The sequence below is a fragment of the Schistocerca serialis genome, chromosome 6, assembly GCF_023864345.2.
Source record: "Schistocerca serialis cubense isolate TAMUIC-IGC-003099 chromosome 6, iqSchSeri2.2, whole genome shotgun sequence".
Classification (NCBI taxonomy): domain Eukaryota; kingdom Metazoa; phylum Arthropoda; class Insecta; order Orthoptera; family Acrididae; genus Schistocerca; species Schistocerca serialis.
In genome coordinates, this window is record NC_064643.1 from 287,943,714 (window position 1) to 287,970,528 (window position 26,815).

At 39.5% G+C, this 26,815-nt stretch overlaps 1 protein-coding gene across 2 annotated transcripts in view; it reads left to right on the forward strand.

Annotated features, from left to right (window-relative positions):
* LOC126484217 (meckelin) overlaps positions 1-26,611 on the forward strand; it is a 221,669-nt gene extending 195,058 nt beyond the window's left edge. For both annotated transcript variants that reach the window (XM_050107630.1, XM_050107631.1), the window contains exons 15-16: positions 26,099-26,241; positions 26,378-26,611. In XM_050107630.1, coding sequence (XP_049963587.1) covers positions 26,099-26,241; positions 26,378-26,458 — 224 coding nt within the window. In that variant the 3' untranslated portion in view covers positions 26,459-26,611. The remainder of the gene's footprint in view (positions 1-26,098; positions 26,242-26,377) is intronic.
* Positions 26,612-26,815: the final 204 nt, after the last annotated feature.

A 26,815-nucleotide genomic window follows, 5' to 3' on the forward strand; every position in this document is an offset into this window, starting at 1 on the left:
ACTTTCTTTTTGAGGAACTCTATTGAGAAAAAAAAAATTAGTGAACCAACATTTGAAGCTGACTGCAGAACAGTTCTGTTGCCTCCAACATACATTATGTGTAAGGAGCACAAATATAAGACACAAGAAATTAGGGCTCCAACATGGGCATATAGTTAGTTATTTCTCCCTCATCCTATTTGTGAGTGGAACAGGAAAGGAAATGACTGGTAGTAGTACGGGGTACCTTCTGTCACATGCCATATAGTGGATTGCAGAGTATCGATGTAGATCTAGATGTAGATATGTATTTAAAGAGCTTTGCTTTGATATTGGTTCAGTCCTAGGAGTTTTATCTGCCACTTATCAATTCTTGCACCTCTGATAACATTTGTTGATGAGAAAAATGGTGGGTTGCACCATGGTTTGGAGTCTGTGTTAAACTTTAGGTTCACCTGCAAGTTGCTGGATATGTCTGTTCAGAGGTTGGAAGAAGATAGTGGCATACCACCTCTACCAGGATGATGCCCAGAAGTGTGGTGTTCAAACCAGTCTTCAAACAGAAGACATCTGTACAATGTTTTTTGTTATCTACTATGCATGAGGGTTGGAACTTTAGTAGTGCCAACTATTTGTTTACAACTTGTACAAAATAGACACATGTTTCAATGTTTTACTGTCCTTCAAAGTAGTCACTGTCATTGTGTATAACTCGTTTCCAGTGATGTGGAAGTTGTAGGATACCCTCAGCAGTCCCAGTTGTATTGATAGTTTGAGTGGAGTGGTCTATTGGCCTATGAGTCTCTGTAACAATTTTGAAGCGAATGCCATGAAGTGCTTCCTTCATCTTAGTAATGAAGTTGAAGTCACAAGGGCTTAAGTGCAAGGACTCTGCTGGGTGGTACAGCACTTCCCAGCCTCATTGACTGAGCAAATCAGTTACATCTTGCACCATTATACACCTGAGCATTGTCCTGCAAAATGTTGGGCAGGTCCTGCAGAAAGTGTTGCCGCTTCTCTCTCTAAGCAGTTCATTTTTGGAACACAGCCTGCAACCAGCTTTAAGAAAGAAGTGGTAACACTTTCTGCAGGACCTGCTCATCATTTTGCTGGACAATGCTCGGGTGCATATTTGCACAAGTTGTTAGTGGTTTGTTCAATTGATGGGTCTGGGAAGTGCTGTACCATCCACTACACTCCCTGGAAATAACCCCTTGTGACTTCAGTTTTATCCATAAGATGAAGGAAGCACTTCATTGCTATTGCTTCAGAATTGTTAGAGAGATTTGTTGGGCAATAGACCACTCCACTCAAATTATCAACATGACGAGCACTGCTAAGGACATCCTACAACTTCCACATTTCTATCAACAGGCTATACACACAGTGCTGGTGACTACTCTGAAGGACAGTAAAACTTGAAACATGTATCTGTTTTGTATAAGTTGTAAATAAATAATTGCCACTATTTAAGTTTCAACCTTTGTACATTAATTACAGTCATCTTCACTCTGTTTCCCTTGTCTTCCTCATAGTCTTCTTCTCCCCTGTCTTTTTTTTTTCCTCGCCGTGTTTCTTTTATGCATTTGTATGTACTTCAAGAAGAATATAATAATTCCAATCCCAAAGAAAGCAGGTGTTGACAGATGTGAAAATTACCGAACTATCAGTTTAATAAGTCACAGCTGCAAAATACTAACACGAATTCTTTACAGACGAATGGAAAAACTAGTTGAAGCCAACCTCGGGAAAGATCAGTTTGGATTCTGTAGAAACACTGGAACACGTAAGGCAATACTGACCTTACGACTTATCTTAGAAGAAAGATTAAGGAAAGGTAAACCTACGTTTCTAGCATTTGTAGACTTAGAGAAAGCTTTTGACAATGTTGACTGGAATACTCTCTTTCAAATTCTAAAGGTGACAGGGGTAAAATACAGGGAGCGAAAGGCTATTTACAATTTGTACAGAAACCAGATGGCAGTTATAAGAGTCGAGGGACATGAAAGGGAAGCAGTGATTGGGAAGGGAGTAAGACAGGGTTGTAACCTCTCCCTGATGTTGTTCAATCTGTATATTGAGCAAGCAGTAAAGGAAATAAAAGAAAAATTCGGAGTAGGTATTAAAATTCATGGAGAAGAAATAAAAACTTTGAGGTTCGCCGATGACATGGTAATTCTGTCAGAGACAGCAAAGGACGTGGAAGAGCAGTTGAATGGAATGGACAGTGTCTTGAAAGGAGGAAATAAGATGAACATCAACAAAAGCAAAACAAGGATAATGGAATGTAGTCTAATTAAGTCGGGTGATGCTGAGGGAATTAGATTAGGAAATGAGACACTTAAAGTAGTAAAGGAGTTTTGCTATTTGGGAAGCAAAATAACTGATGATGGTCGAAGTAGAGAGGATATAAAATGTAGACTGGCAATGGCAAGGAAAGCGTTTCTGAAGAAGAAGAATTTGTTAACATCGAGTATAGATTTAAGTGTTAGGAAGTCATTTCTGAAAGTATTTGTATGGAGTGTAGCCATGTATGGAAGTGAAACATGGACGATAAATAGTTTGGACAAGAAGAGAATAGAAGCTTTCAAAATGTGGTGCTACAGAAGAATGCTGAAGATTAGATGGGTAGATCACATAACTAATGAGGAAGTATTGAATAGGACTGGGGAGAAGAGAAGTTTGTGGCACAACTTGACCAGAAGAAGGGATCGGTTGGTAGGACGTGTTCTGAGGCATCAAGGGATCACCAATTTAGTATTGGAGGGCAGCGTGGAGGGTAAAAATCGTAGAGGGAGATCAAGAGATGAATACACTAAGCAGATTCAGAAGGATGTAGGTTGCAGTAGGTACTGGGAGATGAAAAAGCTTGCACAGGATAGAGTAGCATGGAGAGCTGCATCAAACCAGTCTCAGGACTGAAGACCACAACAACAACAACAACATGTTCTTTGCTTCGTTGATATGATTTTGGGATGTCAGTGATGTTTACAGCATATGAAAGTATTGTTTCATTGTTTATTGTCATAGTTATGTGTGTAATTGTGCCCATCTTTCATTTTATACTACTTTCTCTTTGTGCTTCTTTGCTACTGAGATTTTCTTGATGAGTCTGTGTCGTGCAGTTTGCGCATACCTCATTTTCATGATCTCTTTTTCACTGATCTGTCCTTACTTTATGCTTTGACCCACTGGATTCATTAGTTTTACTACTGTTCCAGGCTTGTGCATAGCATGTTGTAGAAAATTTTACTGTTCTTTTTCAGGGGTTTTTCTTATAAGAACTGGTGATGCACTTCCTTCTGGTAGCAAATAGTTTAAATATCTATTCTCCAAGTTTTAGGATTCCGTAAATTCAGTTATATCATTCTCATATTCATTCAGCAGTGAAACTTATATTTCAGTTTGCTTCTGCTATTTATCTTGTTCAAGACATGATTGCTCATACAGTTTGTAACTTATTAGCACTTTTTGTTTATGCATATTCCATCTTATAACTTCAACTTCATAGTAATGTAGCACATGATAAATATCTATGAGTTCTGTATAGTGATTGAGATGCATTTCTTCAGGAGTTTTCATAGACACACATTGTCTTCCACTTCAACTGATTCACTGTGATTGGTTGCTAATAAATTTCCTCCTCAGTTGATTAGTGATGGTTCTACCACAGTGTTACAGAATCTATTTGCTTTTGCATTTGCATAATCCTCCCGGATTCTAACATATTTTTATCTTAAAATCCTCTTCTTCTGTTTCCCTTTCAGCAGCATCAACACGTTTCTCGTTATTACTTATCTGTCTTCATGCTGCAGAACCTATTCCTTCTGGCTAACTTCACTAGCATCCTTAGCCATCTCCCAAATTATTTGATTTTGTTATAACATTTACTGGCTTTCTCTTTTGTAACCGTGCAAACAGTTATTTATGGAACACACACCATTTGCTGCACAAGACACAAATGCAATAACTGTTAAAGTTCCAAAGTGCTAGTAAGAGTGCTCTGGAATCATCAGTGTTGGTAGGGAATCGATTGGTATTGTAAACAGTCATAAATAGAAAGCATAATGAGATTATTATGAGCATCCACTAATGAAGTCCAATTGAAGGGCTGTGCCATCTTTAGTTGATGGATTAGCATTTTCTTTGCTCTGCCTCTTCTGTTGCTATCCAGTCATATACATCCCCCCTTCCCTTCTTTAAAAAAGAGGAGAAAGAGAGAGTGAGAGAGAGAGAGAGAGAAGTTAACGCACAGGGCTCAAAGCACTGAGATGCTTCTGAGATGTAGACTCTACCAAGCTACCACCTGGACTGACGTGTGGCTTAGTGGCAGCATCTGTTTTGCCAAGCCTTCAGAGGTGACAATGTATTTGGAGGTGACTTGGTTTTCTGGCCTTTTGGCATCAGTGGTAGCTCTATATTGTCTTCAATGATGGTGGGAAACCTAATCAGTGGAACCTGTTGCAGTGGTGTGAGCCTAACAGAGGCCTCAAGTCCCTCCCAATAAGGTGATGCAGACTGGAAGAAAGTCATATCTATTGCATGCAAAACTGAGTGCATTGGCCACCATGAGTGGCCGTTGCTGTGGCTGATGTCCACCAAAGGTGCGCCCTGAAGGCCCTGGTGTATACTGCTATGGCAGAATTGAACTGTAGGGTGTGATGTTGATTTCAGGGTGATTTTTTTTTGGGGGGGGGATTGCTAGTGACTTTCACATGAATCTTACCTTTGGTTGTTATAACCCTGTACACTCTTAGGAAAAGAGTGAAAGTCAGTTCAGTAGGTGATGTTTCAGTTAAAATCTCTGAATTTGTGATTTGAAAGTCTGAACAAGGTATTCAGCTTCTCTGTAACTTTGTGGATTGAATGGGACTGATGAGATGTGAGCTACTCTTTTTAGGTAGCAGAATTTCTTGAACTGCTTTGATTTGAGGACTGTTTTCTCCTGTGGGGGAAAAATGGAAAGGCTTTTACGGCAGCTTGTGCTGTTGTATTCTAATTCGTGACATAGTGATTGTTTCATAATCCATCAAAACTAGGTAAATTTGTTTTAGGAATGATTGTTGTGGTCTTCTGTCTGAAGGCTGATTTGATGCAACTCTTCATTTCTTCATCTCTGCATAACTTGTTGTAAGTGGAAATAATGAACTTTTTCCAACAATGTGGAGTCATTTCCATGATTCCATGCCATTGAGTAAACACTGATTGTGGTGGTACATGATTTTCCACACATACTTGACAAGTGTTTACCATTTTTCTGGACAGTACACATGTCAGTGAGCTACTGTTTTTTGTGCATGTTATCTCTGTGTGCCCTTTATGCAAAAGTGGCAGCAAACCTGCAGTCATCTGGATAGGAGAATGGCCATTCACTGTTAGTCTGCTTTGATGTTTATCACCAGTTCCCTTTTGCCATTTGTAGGACATGTTTTGTGCAAGAGAATTCATATTACAGGGTCACTGGGAATTTACCATGTGAGCAGAGAATCACACTCTGTGAATTCTGTGATTGTTCCATTTTTGGAAAAGCCCTATTAATTAACTAATATCCTTATCTAGTTAGAAGTATATTGTACCATCTTTGTTGAAGTCATGGTCAGGATCCATCAATAACTGGGAAAATAGCATGTTTTGAAATTTATTTCTTATGAATCTAATGGTTGTATGCATGGAAGGAAGCTTTAGGCACTGTGCTGCATACCCAAGGATTGTTCTGCACAACCCAAAAATAACTACTTAGATGTTTATGATCAGTAATTAGATGGAATTTCATAACATAGAGTTAGATGTTGGAGAGTGTGTGGTGAGGGGTAGGGTATAGTATTTTAGCTGATACTATGGGATTGGACAAAGTTGTACTATTTGGTTGTTGCATGGTGCTGGTTGTGGATATGATGCACGCCACCCTATTTGTTCTCAAATGTCTAGCTAGGAATTGTATGCATGAAACTGTGGGATATGGTTCACTTCTGAAACAACCATATCCTCTTGCAGCTGCTGATCAGTAGCTTGTGCCATAGCAAATGCTTGTTTGGTTTAAAAATGGGTCTGGTAGCCTTATTACTTACTGCTGTGTTTCTTTATGTGGAATATGTTGTAAAGCATCATGGATTAAGGTGTATGCATAACAATTACATTTTTGGTGTAAGATGAAGATATGTATGCTAGGAATGAAACAATATGTTTCCGCTTCTTGTGTTTTTATTATTGTGGTCTTCTGTCTGAAGACTGATTTGATACAGCTCTCCATTTCTTCATGAACATCATGTATGCGGTCGGATTTGCAAACGGATGACACATGACCCTTTTTTTTTGCATTTGTGACACACGGCCCAAAGTTGTGGACAATCTTCTCGTGAATGTTTCGTAAAACACCACGGACATGAAGGAAGTTGCCGTGGGTTTTGCTGCAGTTTCTTAGAGGTTTGTTTACGGTTAGGCCGAGGCTGTGCTTGGGAGCATGCTGCAGCCATGTCAGCCGGTGGGGACACGCCACACGCTTCGTCAACATCGCACAGAGGTTGTATTTCCTCAACGTCGCCCCATGCCTCTATTTGCGCTCCAGCGGCGCGAGAAATTTCAAAAGACTGAGCGATGGCTAGGACTTCATCTAGAGTCGGATTTGCCAACTGAAAGGCACGTTGCCTAACTTCTTTGTCGGGCGCCGATCGGATAATAGCATCCCATACCATGGAATCGGCATAGGATTCTTTGTGAACTTCAGTAACAAATTGACACTTTCTACTGAGGCCGTGAAGTTCAGCAGCCTGAGCGCGATAGGATTGATTCGGTTGTTTTTGACAACGATAAAAGGCAACACGAGAGGCTACCACATGCGTTTGCTTTTGAAAATAGACGGACAGAAGTGAGCACATTTCAGCAAAGGACAAAGACGCAGGATCTTTCAAAGGAGCCAATTGCGACAACAACTGATACATTTGAGGTGCAATCCATGAAAGGAACAGAGACTTACATGTTTGTTCGTCCGCGACATGAAATGCCAAGAAGTGCTGTCAAAGACATTTTTCATAATCAGACCAGTCTTCCGCCGTCTCGTCGTAAGGAGGAAAAGGAGGTAGAGACAACGATGAGAGACGCTCCGCATTTGACGCTGCGACAAAATCACGAATCGCATTTGCGAGAAGCGTTTGCTGTTCTATGAGACCTTGCAATAGTTGCTCTAAAGTAGCCATGGAAACATGTGGGTCAACGATGGAAAAGAAAAAACCCATCCTCGTTGCCAATTGTTATAACTTCAAGTTGAACAAATATATTTCAAGGAAGACGCAATACATGAAAGTCACAGATCAAGTAAACGGAGTAAGATGTGTGTACACTTTAAAAGTCAAATCATAACTGAGTCCGAGTCTAGCGGCCACTGTCTGTCTGGCTGCTTAGGTGGCGCTGCTGTTGCTTGCCTGGCAGACAGTGCCACATGCAGAGGACGCACGTCACTGCGCGGCGGCACTTTGAAAGATTGGCGAGTCACTACACAATTCACTATCACACATTTGCTCAGAACCAGTAAAATTGTTGAAATTAAACAGAGCTCCAGGGCCTGATGGAACTGCTATCAGATTCTGTAGCAAATTTGTGGCTGAGTGAGCCCCTCTTATAACCATAATATACTGAAGATGCCTGGAACAAAAAACTGTGCCCAGTGGATGGAAGAACGCACAGGTCATACATCTTTACAAATAGGGCAGAAGAAGTGATCCACAAAACTACCATCCAATATCCGTAACATCCAAACGTATTCTGTGGTATCCTGGTCAGAATGACCCCCTTCAAGCCAGCCAGTATGGATTCCGAAAACATCAGTCATGTAAAACCAAACTCCTGCTTTTCTCACATGATATCTTAAAAGCCACGGATCAAGACAGTCTGGTAGATGCTGTGTTTCTTTACTTCTGAAAGGCATTTGACTCAGCACCACACATACACGTATTCTCAAAAGTATGAACATATGGCGTATTAAGTGAAATTTGTGACTAGGTTGATGATTTCTTGGTGGCGAGGACATAGAATGTGAATTCTTTATTTGAGGTTACTCACTGTTGAAAAACATAATTGTTCAAAATTCCAAAATCTATGTTTGACCATGAATCGCGACACGTCAATTGCATAAACATCTGAACAATGTCTTAAACTCAAGTGAGAGTGCAGCAGTTAAGGGTAACATAAATCCAAAAGGTGTTTTTATCCATGTGGGAACAAATTCCCTTTGAAACAACAGTGAAGAAGAAATTGCAAACCATACCAGGGACCTTATTCGAACGGCCAGAAGCCTCTACACAAATTCCAGAATAATAATCAGTGGCAGTATGTACAGGAGATTGGTGAGTGACAGCTATGTGCAGAGGATAAATGGCAATATTAAAAAGCAGTGCAATAAAGTAGGATTCACTTTCATTGATCCCAACAAATTTCTAAGTGCAACGTGTCTTGCCAAAGATGGTCTATGTCTGAATAGGTTGGGCTCAAAAATATTCAGTAAGATGTTCATAGATACTTGCCAGATCATAAAATACTAGGGATACTGATAAGTAGTAATGAGGGTGAAAAAACTTGTGTAGCATTAAGAAAGACAAAACCAAACTATTATCTGGCAAGAAATGTGCTAAAGCCTATAAGCAATAGTCAAAGTGTGCCGGACCGAGACTCGAACTTGGGACCTTTGCCTTTCGCGGTCAAGTGCTCTACCATCTAAGCTACCCAAGCACGACTCACGCTCCGTCCTCACAGCTTTACTTCTGCCAGTATCTCATCTCCTACCTTCCAAACTTTACAGAAGCTTTCCTGCGAACCTTGCAGAACTAGAACTCCTGAAAGAAAGGATATTGCGAAGACATGGCTTAGCCACAGCCTGAGGGATGTTTCTAGAATGAGATTGTCACTCTGCAGCGGAGTGTGTGCTGATATGAAACTTCCTGGCAGATTAAAACTGTGTGCTGGACCGAGACTCGAAACTGCCTGGAAGTTTCATATCAGTGCACACTCCGGTGCAGAGTGAAAATCTCATTCTGGGAATAGTCAAAGCAGATATGTTATGCATTGGAATATAAATGGTTTAAACACTGATGCTTCAAACAATAAAATCTCCAAAATAGAAATCATTCTGTCAGAAAGTGCAAATACTAGAGTTGGTTGTTTAAATGAGCACTGGTTTACTGAGGACACAATTAAAATTTTAAACAAAATAAGGAACTTCAGGTTAGCAAGTACCTTTCGCAGAAGAAACCAGTCACATGGAGGCTCATGTATGCTTCTACATAGTGAAATGAATTACGAGACCAGAAATTGTTTTGTAGAAATAGTGGATGCACTAGCAAATGTTATAATTATTTCAATACACAGTCTCCCAGGGAGGTCAACAACAGAGCTATTCTTATCTTAGCTTCAAATTAGGCTAGAAGACCTTTGTAGAGAAAAAGAAGAAGAAAAATGTAATAGCTTCTGATTTTAACATCGATATCACATACCAGAGACAATGGCCAGTTAGTAACCTGTATTGGCTACGTTCTAAGTAAGTACGTGTATGAAGATGTGTACAAATTTTGTCTAGCTGTGGGTAATTCAGGTCATTGTGCATTATTCATTAAGCTGCTTAGACAGACAGGAGCATTTCATATTGAGATCCTTGTGAGAAGGACCTTTAGCAAAGAAAACTTGCTAATATTTAGTAGTAAGCTAAAAGAGAAAAAATGGCTTTTTGGTCATTGTAACTCAAGTGGTGAAAACTTGGAGACATTCCAAAATAGCTTTCTAGGTGTCTTTAATGAAACATTTTCACCTAGACTCTGCAGCAATAAAATGATGAATAAATTAATGTGGATACCCAGGGCATAAAAATTTCCAGTGTAAGGAAAAGGTAACTGCACAGAGAATTAAAATGTAATAAAGATATTGATTTCATTGTTTATGTCAGACTCTATATATCCATATTTGAAAGAGCCATCAAGGCAGCAAAACAATTGGCAAATAACAGGCGAATTTTAAACCATAAAAATAAGACAAAGGCAGTGTGGTGAGTCATTAAATCTAAGTTAAGTATTAAAACCTGTAACCAAGAAATTTCAAAAATCGACATTAAAGGAAGTACTACATCTACATCTACATGATTACTCTGCAATTCACATTTAAGTGCTTGGCAGAGGGTTCATCGAACCACAATCATACTATCTCTCTACCATTCCACTCCCGAACAGCGCGCAGGAAAAACGAACACCTAAACCTTTCTGTTCGAGCTCTGATTTCTCTTATTTTATTTTGATGATCAGTCCTACCTATGTAGGTTGGGCTCAACAAAATATTTTCGCATTCGGAAGAGAAAGTTGGTGACTGAAATTTTGTAAATAGATCTTGCCACAACGAAAAACGTCTTTGCTTTAATGACTTCCATCCCAACTCGCGTATCGTATCTGCCACACTCTCTCCCCTATTACATGGTAATACAAAACGAGCTGCCCTTTTTTGCACCCTTTCGATGTCCTCCGTCAATCCTACCTGGTAAGGATCCCACACTGTGCAGCAATATTCTAACAGAGGATGAACGAGTGTAGTGTAAGCTGTCTCTTTAGTGGACTTCTGAGTGTCCTGCCAATGAAGCGCAACCTTTGGCTCGCCTTCCCCACAATATTATCTATGTGGTCTTTCCAACTGAAGTTGTTCATAATTTTAACACCCAGGTACTTAGTTGAATTGACAGCCTTGAGAATTGTACTATTTATTGAGTAATCGAATTCCAACGGATTTCTTTTGGAACTCATGTGGATCACCTCACACTTTCCGTTATTTAGTGTCAACTGTCACCTGCCACACCATACAGCAATCTTTTCTAAATCGCTTTGCAACTGATACTGGTCTTCGCATGACCTTACTAGACGGTAAATTACAGCATCATCTGCGAGCAACTTAAGAGAACTGCTCAGATTGTCACCCAGGTCATTTATATAGATCAGGAACAGCAGAGGTCTCAGGACGCTACCCTGGGGTAGCTATTACTTACTATTGTAAGTCCAACTCAAATATCAGAGTAATTTTATGAATTCTTTATAAATGTAGCAAAGTCTGGTGTGGATGTAACAGATTATCACAGCAGAGTAAATCCCTTTGGCCTAAATGAAAACTCTTAAAACTTTACAAGATTTTAAAAAATAAAATCTGCATGTTGGGATGGAATACCGACCAAAGCTATTAAAGTGGTGGACAATAAAATTGCAAACCCAGTACCTCAAATAATAAGTCAATGTTTTGAAGACGGCTGTTTCCCCGAGTTACTGAAATATGCTGAAGTCAAACCACTCTTCAAGAAGAAGGGATCAAGAGAAATCATGGAAAATTATCATCCTATCTCAACTCTCCCAGTCATATCCAAAATATTTGAAAAACTTTGCTGTTGCCCAAATCCAAAATTTCATTGCAAAATATTGTATTAATCTAAACAATGAGTTTGGTTTTCAGCAGGGGAAAAGCACCATAGATACAGCGAACAGTTTCGTTGAAACAATGAGTACATCACTAGACAAGAGAAATAAGATGGGCAGGAATTTTCTGTGACCTCACAAAGGCATTTGATTCTGTAATTCATGCATTGCTTATTTACAAACTTGAAAGGTATGGCATTAGTGGCAGTGATCTACAAGGACTTAAATCTTACATGTCAAACAGAAAGCAGAGGGTTAGCATCTCTTTAAATGTTGCAAATTATTCAGTACCCTCTGTACCTTAGAAACTTGGTTGAATCTAAACATATTTAAGACTCACGTGATGCAATTCAAAACCAAACTGTCAGAATGTGAGCAGATTAAAATTGTTCACAACAACCAGGATAGAGAAGAAGTTGACTCAGTCAAATTCTTAGGTTTAAATGTAGATAAAAATTTGAGCTGGCAGGCACACATTGAATATCTAGCAAACAAACTGAGCAGCTTTGCATTTGCAATGCAAATATTATTATCTTTTTGTACACCAGGCATGAATTATTTTAGGGAAACCACTTTGTTCATTCACATGATACTAGAAACAAAATAATATGCTCTCTACCCACCACCTCAAACTTTATGCCCAGAGACCTCAATACATGGGAATGAAAATGTGTAATAAATTAAAAGGCAACAAGTAAATACAGATGAATTTAGGTCCACTTAAAAGAAAGCTATATGAGGCACTGGAAATTTGAGCTGGATACAATGTGTTACATATTCCAAGAAATATCCTTATAGTGTTATTCCTTATTTTAGTGCTATTACTTATTTGTGTAAAAAATCATTGTAACTGTATTATAAATTTTTGACATGCCTCCTGTACGCAAACCAAATGGATTGCAAATGTATATTGTGATATGAAATAACCACAACTCGCAGTTCACAATATCTTGGGTGGAGAGTTATTGGCAGGTCTAGAAGTAACTTCAGGTGTGCTACAGGGAAGAGCGTTTATTCAGTTTATCCACCATTGGCCACTTTCAGTGGAATAGGTTTGTGCATTAAATATACTATGAAGAATAATTTTTGCACTGAAGTTTTTACAATTTAATTCCATATCTCATAAAAATATCCTTAAGTACTAATGTCAAGCATGTTTATTTCAAGTAGTTTGGCTGTCTTGTAAAATGGGTGTTTGGGTAACCAGTCCATGTGGATATTGCAAGTGTAGTAAAAAATTTTTAAGGATATTATTTTGTGTGAGTTTGCAGTCTTTGTGAGTGTGTGTCTCGGTATATCAAGGTTCAGTTTGGCTCTGGTATTGTAAGGGTGTATAGTCCCTCTAGTGTCAAACTCATTTATATTGCTTTTGATACAGCAGTGCTATGTATATGTATAGATTAACAACAATTGAGGAGTAGGAGGAGGAGGAGATTAGTGTTTAATGTCCCCTCAACGAGGTCATTAGAGATGGAGCACAAGCTCGGATTAGGGAAGGTTAGGGGAGGAAATTGGCTGTGCCCTTTCAAAGGAAACATCCCAGCATTTGCCTGAAGAGATTTTAGGGAAATCACAGAAAACCTAATTCAGAATGGTTGGAGGTGGGTTTGAACCGTCGTCCTCGAGAATGCGAGTCCAGTGTGCCAAACTCTGTGCTACCTTGCTCGGAAACAACAGTTGATATCTGGAACTTGATAAAGAGGGGACAGCAGTGTTCCTTGTGTGTAACTTTGCTGATTATTCTGATTACGTTATTTTTAAATTCCAGAATTTCACTGACATAGCAGCATGCTGTAGGAAATGTGTGGTTGAAACAGGCAAAATATGCAACTTTCAGGTACTCACGAGGGACTGCACCTGTCAGTATCAACATAAGACAGCTTACTCTTGTTATTCTCTGGCTAATATGTTCCCCCAGTTTAATTTTGAATCAGTGTGGATGCATAACAGTTTTACTGATTCACTTTCTACAGCTGCAGCCAAACCCAGTATTAGTTCCCTTGTCTTATCCACTCAGGGACTGGGTGTTGTGTTGTCCTAATCGTCATCATTTCATCCCCATCGACGCACAGGTCGCCGAAGTGGCATCAAATCGAAAGACCTGCACCAGGCGAACGGTCTACCCGATGGGAGGCCCTAGCCACAAGACATTTCCATCAGGATTACATAGGAGTTCATTGGAAGAAAGGCAGCTCATTACTAGTTCTAATTTTGCTTGTGTTGCCTGATGCTCCAGTTCTGTCTGTTATGCCTTCCTTACACGCTGCGTGGTTCTTTAGAAGGAACAGGAGTGAGGAAGAGATGCATTTCATGAACAGAGAATTGGAATATTAATTTATTCCTCATTTAATATCAAATAGTAAAAATAGTACATATCTTTGTTGTTGTATTTCTGTCATCAGTTGCTAGCGGTAGATTTGCATGTACAAATGTGTGCAGATATAAAAGATTTATGAATCTATCACTCTTCAATAAAATGTCTATTCAGAAGACATCTAGCCCTGGTCACTATGAAAGTCTGTAAATATTATTCAACTGGCAAACATACAAAATGGGGACAGTGCATGAATGTTTGAACTGCAGTACAGCTACCACTGGAGAGGGGATGCTTGTATCTCATAGGCAGTAGTGTCATCGTTCACGCCACCTTCATGCCACGGTGGCAGCTGTAGGAAATGCGACAGTGTAACTGACAGCGCACATATTTGAAACTGCAACTGACTGAATAGAGGCCGATACCACACTGTCTTTGCTCTATTTCTTACATAGACAAGGTGTATACAACCCGGGACAACTGGGAGATCCAGGAAAAAACCAGGAATTTTTTCATCCGGGAAAAAACCCAGGAATTTTTTAGATTCCAGGAATTTTTCATTGTTTTAGTTTTCAGTTAAATTTTTGTAATTTTGGCTCGTAATAACTGATATTCTAACAAAGGATATTACTGTATCCCGTTACTACAGAATAATACTGCAGCAATAAAACATGAATGAGAGAAATTACGAAAATAAAAATTCAGTTGCAAAGGGAATGCACCCTGTAAAACAAAACACAGTGCTCATACAAGCGTCTGCCACCAACAAAATGTGTCAAAGGCTTTAGGAAGACTATGCAATGCTTCATAACAACAGATTGACTTCGATGAGCGTGATGTCACAACTGTTTACATTACATTTGTTTGAGTAGTTGTGGGCAGGCTCATGTGCAAGCGCAGTTGAGTCGCATATGAGTGGTACCTTCACCTGCTTCTGGCTACTGAAGTGTGGCTGTTAGCTGTATAAGCAGTAGCAGCAAGCAGCAGGCAGCCAGATGCTACCCGTAAAAAATGTTACTGGCACACCCAAGCTGCCACATTCTCGCACACGCACCAAGCCCGGATCTAGGGGCCATGGTGGGGAATGGAGGGGCAAACCGGGATGTGTGCCCCGGATGGCAATTTCAGGGAAGGGGGGGGGGGGGCAAATTCATATTCTTGAGGGAAAAAAAACCTTGTTTCACAAAGCATCTAGCATATGTTGGTCTCTGAATTATTCATATGATTTTGAAACGCATTGCTGTTGATTTCTTAACATTTTTGAACATATTCCAAGTTGATTTATGAATGAATCATAAGTTGGTTTTTGAATGCATGCATAGTGTATGTGATTTCTCTGCCAGAGAAATCTCGGTCCCATCTAGAAATAAACTGTACTGCAGACAAAAGGGGGCAGGGCTATACGAGCAGAGTGGAATAAAGCCAAACCGGTGTGGTTGATAGGGTTTCCGAATGATCAGCTTTGTTATAATTACTAGCGAAATCCATAGATTTAGACTACTAGAGTGCAAATAAACGACAAACAGGAATAACAGTTAAGAAAGGTTACATATTATCTACTCAGTGTATCCAAGAAAATGAAATTTTGACAGAAAAGTTTTGGCCAGATTGCTACACTTACTAGTGTACAGTCCCCAGCTAGCAGCCGATTAAGTTCAACACTGGGAGTAGTGCAGAAAACACGCTGTACTGACATGTAATAACGCCTAACCAGGGAATAAACATGGGATAACTAAATGGGTGATTGTGGCAGGGTTAGTGAAGCTAACCAGAGAATGAGTCTTAACAATGGCACAAATAGTTACAGAATTAGTGATGACAAGATTGTTAATTGGAACGAGGAAGGAGAAGAAACGGGAACATTGCGCAAATTATGGTAGAATATGATAATTCCAAATTTGCACAAAAGTTGATCATACTACTACTTTTCGATCTCATGCTTGAGAAGCTGGAGCATATTGGAGTGGCACCACAGTTTAAGGTAGGAAAGTTAGATTCAGTACAACATTTCTGAGCACACAAGTTACAGCTAGGTGTGGGCCAGATTACAGTAAGCTACGCTGACCAGCGGTTGTGAAGTGGAATGGAGGCCGCAGGGCCGTCGAACCACTGAAAAGAGTAAACGCAGTGATTTGCATGTCACAGGTTACAGTAAGAAGGGCCCCACTGGTGCAATTGGGGTGTGGTGCGTACGCGACGCAAAGCGGCGCGTTAGCGAAACAGAGGTGTACAGCTGATTATAAATAGGTGCCATTTTCTAACAAGATTCATTCAAGTGTGGCAGCTCTCTTGGACAGCAGGGCATGACACACTGCCGGGCTACACACAGCAACAGATGGGGCGCCAGCGTTCCAGTCCACGGCGGGTCCTTGGTTCGACCCTCTGAGGCCAACGTGGGGTCTGCAGCCAGCCAGAACGGGCCACTCTTTGGCTCGCTACTGCTGGCAGTCTCAGATTCAGGTGCCGGATCATGGGTGGTTGTTGCCACCACGTTCTCAGCTATGCCAGGGAGGAAGGAGTAGCAGCGGGGCCAGCCTACAGCTCCCGGCGGAGCAGCGTGGGGACAACGTGGACGGTGGCCATTGAGTCGGGTGCTGGCGCAGCCATCCTGATGTAATTGGAACTCTGCAGCTGGTGTACAGGGCCGGCTTGACACAGTGCATTGCACTGTGTCGCTGGGGCGGTGTCCTCAGCATTGCGGGACCCTGTGATGCGGACCGAGGTGAATGGGGCGCTGTTGTGGAAACAAATAAATCATTTCGAAAGTTCTCACCGAGTTTTAATACTCCTGGCACCCACCCACTACATTTGATGTCTTCCCACTACATTTGGTCATCCTGATACATCTGGTGGCAGAAGTCGCCATTACAGTATGAATGAAATGTGAAACTATTTCCTAACATAAAGCTTTTTGCTATTAGTAGACCTAATAGGCATCTGATATTGATACTTCGTCAATTACATTCTGTCGTGCTATAAAAATGACCATTTGTGCCAAAACAGTCTCGTTTATTTGGTGTGTGTTACAACTGCTGCAATATTAGACAGGCCTATTTCGTTTCATCTGGCAGACAGTGACAAAATAGACGTAATCAGATCGAGAAGTCACACCAGTCTTGTGTACTATTTTTTTTTAAATTTTTATTTTATTTTATTTATTTATTTATTTTTTTGATAGGGTCTGGCCAACTGGGAGCAGGAGAAATGCCACAGGACATTTTAATTCCTACTGTCGTGAATATAGTTTGATGATATTCATTACAAAATCTACACGTTTGAATTCCACAGAGTGAAATACAGTGATGTGTGATAGAAGAATGCTGTGTGAAGAGGCATGGCACTGCACTTTGGCACGCTGAAGACCAAATATCATGTCTTACATTTCCTCAAACATGTGTGTTTTATGTATCAGACTGTTCAGAAAGATGTTTGTTACAATATGAACATTTTTTGAAAAGTCAATTTTTAAAATTTTTGTCATTCTGTCTCAAACACTTGTGGCAGGGGAGGGAGGGGGGGGGGGGGAGGTTTGGAAATATCGTAGATCTGGGGCAAATGCGCGAAGCAGTCCGAGTTGTAGTGGGGAGGTGGGTAGTCTGCATGTGTGCTGTGTTTACGTTTAGTGATTTTGCCATTTCCTTTTTGTTTACTGCTCTCACGTCATATGAAAACTAAACGGATTTCTGTGGCCGGGAGCTATCAAGTGAATTAAAATACATTCACATTAATTACGGAGGGCTAAAATGTTATTAGTTTCAGATCTTATTGTATTTCCACATTTCTGACAGTCAAGCATTAAACGTGTTGCAGAACAATGAAGTTAGTTTTGTCTGTTTGCTTAAGAGATTTGGCTTTTATTAATCTTTTCTGCAATCAATTTATTTGAGACGAAGTGTTTAATCCTACACTACTGGCTAGTTTCAACTGTTCGCTGTATTTCAAGTGCATGTTTTCACATATGGCATTATACCATAATAAAGAACCAAACGTGAGATAAGACAGTACTGGTAGTCCTAGAAAACTTACACTGAAAAGCTTAATGTCAGGTCGAGGCCTACTTCATTGGGAATCTGGACATGCGAATGTGCAGTAGAAGCCAAATTATGCATTGTAATATGGTTCACAATGCTCTTGGAGTATTCTCCGATGTCCTGTTTCTTTTATGACACAATATAAGATCTTTAAATGTCTTACATGTACGAACATACAGGCTTCCTACGTCATCATAACTGCGCAAGAATGGCAACACCTTTTATATGGCACTCTCTGACAACCGCTGAAACTGATTTCGTAAATCACAGAGCATTTGACTCTCATTTAAAAATCAATTCTTTGAGGACAAGCTATTTAGAAGAATTTCGAGTGCAGAAGATTTCATTTGTGTGATGTATCTTAAAGTGTAACATGTGCAAAAGAGATCAACATTACATGTGAAAGCTTAGCTTCTCTTAGAGCTTCTTAATCTATAGGCAATGGAGAGCGGGCGTGGTAATTACGATGATAGATAATAACTCGCTCTCCTGTCACTTACTATGAATACTTTTATTCTCGCAGCCTATACACAATGTCTGTAGCATAGAGCATGTACTACAGAGAACTGATCTGGAAAAGATACAGTTGTTTTCGCTGCCAGAGGGTAGCGATATTGTTGCAGGGTGAGCCAGTGGTTCTACATCCCCACAAATCTTAGGGACCAAATTATACGTGAAAACTACATAATGTGTCCTATGCTCTGAATATCCACTGTCATCGGGTGGCGAGATCACGTGACATGAGCTGTGACTGGCTTACAAAAGCACATCGCAATCTCGATTTCAATGCTTCGGAAAGTAACATGCGGTGTTTGGTGGAATTCGGATTTATACTTTCGTAATATGAAAATATGCAGAGGTCTTTCCAAAATGTGTTTTTCCCCCTTCCTGAGTTTTGTTTTCTATAGCGCTGAGAAATTCTACGCCAGTGTATAAAACCATATCCATTCAAAGGATTTAGAATGTTTACAGTTCCGAGGGAAAGTATACTGCCACTTAACACTGAAAAAGTGTATTTTCACCCAGGAGAAAATTTATTTTTAACCGGGAAATCCGGGAAAAATCTGGGAATTTTTTTTTCATTGTCTGATAGACAATGAAATAAAGCTCATGGCCCACGTCAAGTATCTCAGCTGGCACTATTGGGCCCCAATGTTCACAGAGATATATAGTGCCCTCAACTGGATGTTTTTATTTTTCTCTTCTGTGTTACTGCCATCACCAACCAACAATACGTCACCCTCAACCTCATTGAGCAATTTTTCAGTCCAACATAAACCTGCTGAGTCACGTGTTGCAGCCTTTCATGCACTTCTCAGTTTAGTTTATCTCCAGCCCCCCTACCCCCAACCCCCTACTCTCTCCCAGGCTCTTCGTTGCTTTTTAACTATGCTTCTTCTGTTCTGCCTCTCACCATGATTTGTGAAGTATGTCTTTGATTTTTATAAGAAACTGTCCAGATGTTACTCCTTCTTCTTTCTCAATTTTTCTGTTTCTCATCTTATTTCTTCTTCTCTATTGGTCATATTTAATGTAGTCTTGTTGCTTATCTTCCAGAGTGGACAGCAATTGGAATTGTTTCTCTCTGTCCTGTCACTCACTATTCTTCATATCAAAACCTAGCAGTCCACTGTCTGGCTCTGTGCTTGACTGCATTTACTTATGTAGGCTATCATCTTCTATTTTTGAAGTGGCTTTCTTCATACTGTAGATCTTCCTCAGAGGTCCCACTTTTATGCCTCATCCACACCTCTTGTTTGTGTTTCCTCTGTGACCATCTCTTCTAGTCTTCGTTCACTCAATCTATCTGGTCAAAAACTTTTCAAACACTTCTAGTTTGTGTATTAGACAGCCTTTCCTATACAGTTCATAAGAAGTGTCATGCAAGGGCAGGTAATAAAATCTATTTTGCTGCTTTATGTACCAAATTTTGGGGCCTTTTTAATTTTTACTAGTTTCTTTAATATTCCCTCTCTCTTATGGTAACTATGTTAATTCAGTAATAATGTTTATATTTGAATTGATTTTTGCTATGGCAAGTGTTGCACTAGTTCTTAAAATTGCTGATAATTATTCATTTCGCCTCATACCTTCACGTTCTAGCTGGAATATGCTTTCACTATTCATGTAGTTCATCAAGAATTAAATTTTTTATGTTATTTTCCAGTGCTTGGTAGTACACCTTTGAAAGCTCCAGTGAGTGCATAGGATTTTGTTTACAAAACATCTCATGTTGTGACTGAAAATATCCACTTCAGTTGAGAGTCTGTTTTATTATTCCCATGACCGGTTTCAGGAAAATTATATTCTCATCTTCAGGTGTACAAATGTAGTCAGCTGCGAGGTTGTCACATGCTGTGGGTGTTGGGCTGCATTGTGGAACTGGCAGACATGATGGTGTGGTACAGAGTGCAGCAGGATGTGCTGATTTACTTCCTGTTTGAATGATCTGATCCACCTTGCTATAATCAAAACATTCTATAATATTTAGGCCTGCGCTATGGTGGAAACCAGCAGTTTCAGTGCAACCAGCTACATTTGGGAGACCTCACCTGGATGATGCGATGCCGCAATCGACTCTTTTACTGTTTGATGTCACTGTAGAGTGGGACTGACCCAACAGAAGACTGACAAATGGAGAGAACTTGGTATTCTATTTTGTTACTTCTGCTAAGTTTGGGAAGTGCTGAACTTAGTGCCAGTATTACAGAATTTATTCCTACATGCTCTAAAGGGATTCAACCTGTGTTACTTTTTGGACCTCTGATTACTGGATATTCACTCAGTCAAGAAAGTTTTTATTTTTATTCTTCAGAAATTAGTTATTGTGTTCATCCCATATCTCTGAGTTTATTTTTTGTATTGCAAATAAAACGGTTTAATAGGCATACCTGATGAATGTTTCATGTGATATAACTGAAGAAATGGGTATATTATAGAAAACAGAAGGTTTTGAAATATGGTGCTACAAAACAATGCTAAAAATTCAATGGGTAGACTAGATAACTAATGGCAGAGTACTGAACCTAATTGGGCAAAAAAGAAATTTATGGCTCATCCTGATTTAAAATAAGAAATGGTCACTAGGACACATCCTGAGGCATCAAATAATTGTCACTTTGATAGTGGGCAGAAGTGTAGGTGGTGCAAATCGTAGAGGGAGCCCGAAGCTTAACTACAGTAAGCATATTCAGAATGATGTAGGTTGCAGTAGTTTTTTGGAGATGAAGAGGCTTGCACAGGATGGACTAGCATGGAGAGTTGGATGAAACCAGTCTACGGACTGAAGACCACAACAATTGTAGATGCATGAGGACTCGTGTTCAAAATACACATAATGAAGTTCTTTTTACTTACATGTACTAGTATTTTACTTATATGTCCTATATCAGCAATATGTTGTTACAGATTTGAGAATTTGGCTTAAATTCCAACTTGAAATTTTGGTCACTGATAATCTATTTTGAGCATTTGCGAGGCAGTGGCCTAGCTTCTTTATTGGAGACTGTTAATACTTTTGAAACTTTTGTAACATTATCTGAGAATAACTATAGTATTTTTGAATGTTTTAAACATGATTTACACATACAGACATGCAATTCCGCCACCATGGTTATTATTGGTTGGGCTATGGCTTATAGGGTTTTATGTGAAAACTACTCTTGTCTTGAAATCCAGGGATTTAGGGGCTAGAGTAATCAGTCAGTTGAAACTATTGGCTTAAGCTTTAGCTGTGATGGCACTGCATTTGTAGATTCTGTTTTCTTTTTCTTTTTTTTGGAAGTAATTTATTAATAGTAACTTCACAATTTATTAACATAATGGAGACATATTTGCATCAAGTAGAACACAAAAAATGGTTTCATTATTTGACACACTAAGAAGTTTGAGCTTTTTTTCCTTAGCATATGAGTATGTAATACATAAAGTGGGAGGGTTGTTTTCGAAAATCTCTAAAAGTTCTTGGCTGATTTAGTTCAAATTCCTAAATGATCCCTCAATTTGGGCAGACGTAGACTATACATTGTTTTACATAAGCACAACTCACGCCCCGTCCTCACAGCCATGTCTCCGCAATATCCTTTCTTTCAGGAGTGCTAGTTCAGCAAGGTTCGCAGGAGAGCTTCTGTAAAGTTTGGAAGGTAGGAGACGAGGTACTGGCAGAAGTAAAGCTGTGAGGACGGGGCGTGAGTCGTGCTTGGGTAGCTCAGTTGGTAGAGCACTTGCCCGCGAAAGACAAACGTCCTGAGTTTGAGTCTCAGTCCGGCACACAGTTTTAATCTGCCAAGAAGTTTCTTTGACTCTCGATAAAAAACCAGCAAAAGACTTATTGGATGTTGTTGGCCTGCAGATCTGTGATAGGTTATATCTGCCTCATGTACCAAAGTTTATTTGCCATTGATATGTCTATCATCTTAACTTTCTGAAGTAAGTTTAGTTCCCAGTCATAATGAGTTTTCAAAAGAGCACTTAATTTATTTAGTACTTCTTTCCAGTTGTGGGTCATCATCTTTGTATTTTCTAGGGGTCTGTCATTGTTGTGAAGTCTCTGAGAATAAACACCAACTTTGTGAGGTATCCAGGCAATGAGACAGCTTCACAGATGTCATCTGCATTCTGCAAAACTCTTGATGTTGTGGAGCATTAGACCTTGTATCTGTGACACTGTATTAACCAATAAAATTTCAACAGCAATAGCATATACCACCACTGACACCTGATGTCCTCACCTCATAGATTGACCAATAGATAGACTTTTACTCAAGTGTCCACCAAGTAAGATCTTGGAGCTAGCATTGATGAGAAGTTCATCAAATGATCTTCATGATCCATTATCTGGAGTATCTGATGTGGGAATTAATGGCTGACATGATCGAAAGCTTTTTCAGAGTCAGTGAATAGTAAACCACCTTTGATTTTACTTTCTGCAACTATGCTGATGACACCTCAGAGAGTACATGCTGCAGTTATAATGCTTCACCCAAGTATGGCAGAGTGCTGATGCACCCCAATACTTTTGCCAAAAATGGATTCTATCCTCAGTTTGACCACTTATATTACCATTTTGAAGTCAGCCTTGAGCAGTGTAATAGGCCTTGTTTGCTCTATTTTTTTAACATACAATTATAATCCCCTCTTTCTGTTTCTTGGGTATTTGGTCAACAAGCTATATGTCATTTGCCAACCCCAGTAGTGATGCTCTGATGATGTGCCAAAAACATTGGTAAAATTCATTGGGAAGCTCACCAGAACTCGGTGTTTCTTCCTCTCTATTCCTTGAGAGCTTCTAGTATTTTGGAAAAGGATCCTCCAAATATAAATACAAATACAAATTACATGCAGTGAGATGAAACGTCATAGTGGTATATACAGATGGGGCTAGTATCATGTGCACTAGTTATAAAAGGGCACTACATTGATGTAGCTGTCATTTGTAATCAGGTGATTCAAGTGAAAAGGTTTCTGATGTGATTATGCCACACAATGGTAATTAACAGACTTTGAACGTGGTATGGTAGTTGGAGTTAGACACATGGGACATTCTGTTTTGGAAACTGTTAGGAAATTAAATATTCCGTGATCCAAAGTATCAAGAGTGTGCTGAGAATACCACACTTCAGGTATTGTCTCTCACCATGGACATTGCAGTGGCTGACAGCCTTCACTTAATGAGAGAACAGCAACGTTTATTTTGGGTTGTCAACGCTATCAGAGAAGTAACACTGCGTGAAATAACCACAGAAATCAATGTGGGATGTACAATGAATGTATCCGTTAGGACAGTGTGGTGAAATGCAAAGTTAATGGGATATGGTAGCAAACAACCAACATGAGTGGCTTTGCTAACAACAAGAGAACCTTTTGACCTGCAATATTTTGCATTACTAATCCTAATAAACTGAAAATTGTTTTTGTTGTAGTGTATCCCATTTTGTACCAGTACATTGTTTTAAACAACTCTCCTGGGTATACAACCATATCAGTTGGACTGTAGATGAGTGGAAAACTATGGCCTGTTCAGAAGAGTCCTGATTTTAGTTTTGAGCTGATGGTAGGGTTAGAGTGTGTCATAGGCCCCATGAAGCCATGGACCCAAGTTGTCAACAGGGCACTAGGCAAGCTGGTGCTGGCTTCATAATGGTGTGTGATTTGTTTGCACGGAATGGACTGGGTCCTAGCTACTTGGAGACCATTTGCAGCCATTCATGCATGTCATGTTCCCAAACAACAATGGAATTTTAATGGATGACAATGCACCATGTGACCAGGCCATAATTGTTCATGATTGGTTTGAAGAACATTCTGGACAAGTTGAATGAATTATTTAGCCATACAGATTACCTGACATGCATCCCATCAGACATTTATGAGACGTAATCGAGAGGTCATTTGGTGCACAGAATCATGCACTGGTAAGACTTTCACAATTATGAATGGCTATAGAGATAGTGTGACTCAGTATTTCTGCAGGAGACTTCCAACCACTTGTTGACTCCATGCAGTGTTGAGTTGCTGCAGTGCACCTGGTAAAAGGAGCTCTGACATGATGTTAGGAGGTACCCCATGATTTTTGTCATTTCAACATACATTTTCTGATTCTTTGTACAAGTATTTGCTGAATCATTTCTGCCATGTATAAGGCACTTTGTATTGATATAATAGTGTTGAGGACCATTCTCCAAATTGTGACACTGTTGGCTTTGAAGAGAACCTTTTGGCCTGCAATATTTTGCAATACCAATCCTAATACACTGAAAATTGGTTTTGTTGTAGTGTATCCCATTTTGTACCAGTACATTGTTTTAAACAGTGGGGGTCTACTTGACAGTTGAGGCTAGGCATTTGCGGAATTTGCTTAATGTTCTTTTTATTGTCTCTATAACTAAGAATTTCTTTCAACTCAGCTGTTTATGAGCCTGTGCTGACACTTAGAAAAAATTTGTCTAGAGATATCATTTTAAATATTGCTGTGCCTGAACTCAGTCAGCCAAAAGCAGGATATAGCAAATTTAGCTTTACACAGTATGTTAACCCTTCCGCTCTGATGGCAAATAAAAGAGAGAAATTATCCATCTCTTTAATAGAAACATGTTACTATGTTGAGAGTTGGTTCTGTTTTTTCAGTATCTATTCTGTTCCAAGATCATTTTCCAGCTCATTTAGAATGTATGACAGCCAGCTTCTCTCTTCTTCACTAAATCCTATGTCAAATCTCACTGTTTGTCTCAAAAGACAATGATATACCTTTGGAAACTGAAGAAGTATTTCTTTGGTCTCTGCATTACAAAAGAAGTGGCAATGTGTGTTATCAGTTGCTGTAGAATTTCTTTTACCAAGACTTCTAAAGAGATTTTATGTTTATTCAGAGACTGAGTTATTTTTAAGAAACAGTCTTTGATTAGATACTTTTGGCACTGTTGACTGATGAGCTGTTTGATGTCCAGCTGAGTTGTTGATGCCATCTTCATGCAGAAGCGCTCTACGTTCCTTTTTTTCTAAATCTAAAGACAATTAATGGGTTACACTTAGAAACACTTAAAAGATTAGATACACTCAAGCTGCTGAGCTTTTGCTCTGTTTTAGTAGTAATAGTAGTACCTCATACACTCACCCCCCCCCCCCCCCCCCCACATTGCCCCCCCCCTCTCTCTTTCTCTCTCCCTTCCCCCCCCCCCCCTACCCCCCCCCCCCCCCCCTCTCTCTCTCTCTCTCTCTCTCTCTCTCTCTCTCTCTCTCTCTCTCTCTCTCACACACACACACACACACACACACACACACAAAATGAAATGCGAAAGATGCAAACATAAAAAAACACCGTTGAGCTGCACACTGTGGTACTACTTTTGTTGTACAGATGTTCATATGGGTGTCTTGCGTATGTGCAAGAAAGCAAATCTTTGTTCTAATGCTAGAAAAAAGTTGTATGTTAGTGTAATTTTCTGACTGCTAAAGTGTGCATATTCACAAACCACTGTTCACATCCAACTGAGACAGTTCCTGTATGCTTTAATTCTTTATTTCTCTTTCCATCTTGGAATTTATATTATCATAATATATTCTCTCTCTTACTTAATATTATTATGATGTAAATTCCTGGATGGAAAAAGTGAGAAATGGTAACCACTCACATACAGCTGGCTTATGAAATGCACATAGATGTAAGTACATGTAACAACTCAGAGATTTATGGTAACTTTTGTAAGCTACTGCAATTTTATGAGCTTTTGCATGTGTATCTGTAATCTTTATAAGCTAGCTGCATATGAATTGTTATTTTATTAGTCTAATTAATTTTTAAGGGATGTGAAGCTCAGTGTAAGTGTGTGAAAAAGTCTCTCTTATTTCAGATAATGGACACTCATTTGACAGACTGTTATTCAGTGGGTATGAATTCACATTGGCTGGGTTTGAACTCATAATATTCTCCTCCATGGATTTATTGTGCCAAGATTTTCTGCTGTCTGCAGTTATTACTATTTGTATTGTACAGGTAATTAGCTATTCAAACAATGGAAACTCCAGCTTGGAGTATTGTTGTAATTAGCTCTTAATAAATAATAATTGAATTTGCTTCTAGCATTTCATTTAAGCACAGCATTTGTCTCACTCTTCTTCTTTTCTTACAGGTAGTAATTATAATCAGAACTACTGGAGGAAGAAGGAATTTAACAAGGAAAACATTGATAGATGATAGGTTTCTTATCTGAATAGATAATGTCTGATGTGTGATACAGAAAACATGTGTATTTAATATCTGTATTTCAGTATTAGTTGTATAATATTTAAGGAAGGATGCCCTCATTTATTTTTGTAAAGAATGTAACATAGTATATTTGTATTCCTTTTTGTGTTTAGTAAGAAGACAACCTTAGTTTAAATACAGTTAATATTGACTCTATTGTATCATTAGTACGAACAACCCCCCCCCCCCCCCCCCTTGCTCTCTCCCCTCACTCCCTCCCTCCCTCCCTCCTCTATGTCCCGCCCCCCCCCCCCCTCTCTCTGTCTGTGTGTGTGTTTTTCTGTCTTACAATACTGTAAAATATGAAAAACGAGTATCCATA